The 2,328-nt window shown below is 53.5% G+C and overlaps 1 protein-coding gene across 1 annotated transcript; it reads right to left on the reverse strand.

Annotated features, from left to right (window-relative positions):
* Positions 1-317: 317 nt before the first annotated feature.
* Positions 318-1,514, reverse strand: LOC127303763 (putative F-box protein At1g65770). Its single transcript, XM_051334467.1, has one exon. The coding sequence runs from the start codon at positions 1,512-1,514 to the stop codon at positions 318-320; it is 1,197 nt and encodes a 398-aa protein (XP_051190427.1).
* Positions 1,515-2,328: the final 814 nt, after the last annotated feature.

The following is a 2,328-nucleotide window of genomic DNA, read 5'->3' on the forward strand; positions in this document are numbered from 1 at the left end:
CCCGTACAGGTCTACGAGAGGCAGGGTTTCGAAGGTTACCCGTGTGTCGGTACATGCCGAAGGACGAGATTTCAGCAACCCGCGGCGTGTTGCGTGGTGACAAGGCGGACGGCAGAGAAGGATGAGCGCGAGGGTTCTCTCTTCTCACTCACTTACAAGGACTAGAATAACCCTCTTATAAACCATTTCACATTTATTTCAGCTAGCAATGTGAAATTAAACTTTAGCCCCATCCCTTGTGATGCATAAGTGAGCCAGGAGAACTTAATATTTGTATTGAGCTATAGGCTACGAGTACATTCAGTCTGGCATGGTTTTCATCTGTCATTGATGGATGGGAAGAACCACGCCGCCTTGGTTTGATCCGTGGTGCGCGCTGAGACCGGAGAGATGGTGTTGCTTCTCATGTCATACACACCGCATGTACTAGTTTTGCTACATGTTGGCCAAATGCACCAGAATTCAAGGCCGTAGTCGACGAAATATATCTGGTCTCCTCTAAATTGGTCGCCGGCACTGATGGCCTTGCAGCAGTCGTGGCTAACGAAGAGTACTCGATCGTTCAAGCTCTCCAGCTGTACCCACCGGGACATCTCCAGATCTGCCTCGAACACTTTGAACGCCATGGCGTCTGCCCAGTCCCTGGCGGAGGCGGAGGCATAAGGAACGATCCATCGAACCATGAGCAACTTGCCCCGTGATACAACAAGATAGCATGTCCTGGCACACACAACAGCCGCGTAAGGCCCGTCCAAGGTGCTCACCGCCTCCGGGGGAAACCCTTCCGCCGAGACCGGCGCCAGGATGACTCGTTCGACACGCGTCACCACGGGCTCCCCGGTGCTCGTGTCCCTCCTAAGCTCGTGCTCGTACAGGTCGCCTCTCCTGCTCACGGCGTACATCTTCCCCTCGTAACGGGCAATGTCGTGGTACCATGTCCCGTTGCATATGCCCGCCGGCCACGAGGACATGCCCGGCCAGCAGAACACCACCACGTCCGGGAGCTCGTGGTAGCTGATCTTGGCGGCGATGAGCCCGTTCGCGCACATGACCACCTTCCGGAGGTGGAAGGTCGTGGAGCTGGGAGGCACCACGCGCGCGTCCACGTCGCCGCCACGGCGGACGGGCTCCTTGCACTGGCCCGGGAGCCTTACCACGTCTCCGGTGAGAGGGTTCTTCAGGTAGTGGCTGCGCCTCCCGGCTCTCACGTCCTCCAGCAGCAGCCAGTTGTCGAAGGACCCTCGGCACTGCTCGTAAGCCTCCAAGCGGAGACCGTGACGCTTGCCGTCCGCGAGCCTCTCGAAGGTGCCGTCGCGGAAGTTGAGCCAGGGGAGCGGCGGGGGCGAGTGCAGCAGCCTCGCGGCGTAGCGCCAGTGCCGGCAGACGGAGCCGAAGCGGACGTTGTCTGCGTGGGTGTGCAGCCGGAGTAGGATGATGCCCGCAAGATCAAGCGGGAGGTCCGACCAGCAGTACGATCCCAGCGGCTCTTTGACTTTGCTTGCGCTGGAGCCCATCGATTTGAAGTTGGATTGGATCGATAGTTTGGCACTAGGAGGCAGACAACAGCTCTTGGCGTTGGGTTTTATTTTACAATGTAGCAGCATAACATATCGATTACAGAGATATAATCGATCACAAACTTGGTAGAGAACGGGAAAACAACCCCAACGCATTGCACCTACGATTCTTTTGAAAATCAGTACCATATCTTTACCTACTAATAAAACGTCAATACGACCTAGGTCGTCGCCCTTTGTACTATTATACCCTCCCACCAAATTCGCTCTCCGACAAGTGATATTCGCTGATACCGGTTCGGTTTCACGTTTCCTCTGCAAGGGTGGTCTTAAGAATCCAAAAGAGGTTGCTCACAAGAGATAGATGTATCTCAACCACTATTGTTCTCGCGTAAAGACTTTTTTTTACGTGACAGAAAAAAATGACTACGAATTTTTTTGTTTTGTTTGCGAATCCCTGTTTGTATCCTTTGAGCGCACGCCTATTAAGTAGCGATCAAATCAAGAAAATCGATCAAACAATCTCAATACTGTGAAAGAGAAACTTCCCAGATCGAGGGAAGCTTATCATAGAGGGCTGACCGGCGATTACTAGCGATTCCTACTTCATGCAGGCAAGTTGCAGCCTGCAATCCAAACTGAGGATGGGTTTTTGGAGTTAGCTCACCCTCGCGATAGAGTTAGCTCACCCTCGCGAGATCGCGACCCTTTGTCCCGCCCATTGTAGCAGTTTTTTTTTTTTTGAATTTTTAGGAGCAAGTTGTGACTTGTGACACACCTGCAGTTGGGAACGGGGCACACAACAAACAGC

This window comes from Lolium perenne, chromosome 5, assembly GCF_019359855.2.
Source record: "Lolium perenne isolate Kyuss_39 chromosome 5, Kyuss_2.0, whole genome shotgun sequence".
Lineage (NCBI taxonomy): Eukaryota > Viridiplantae > Streptophyta > Magnoliopsida > Poales > Poaceae > Lolium > Lolium perenne.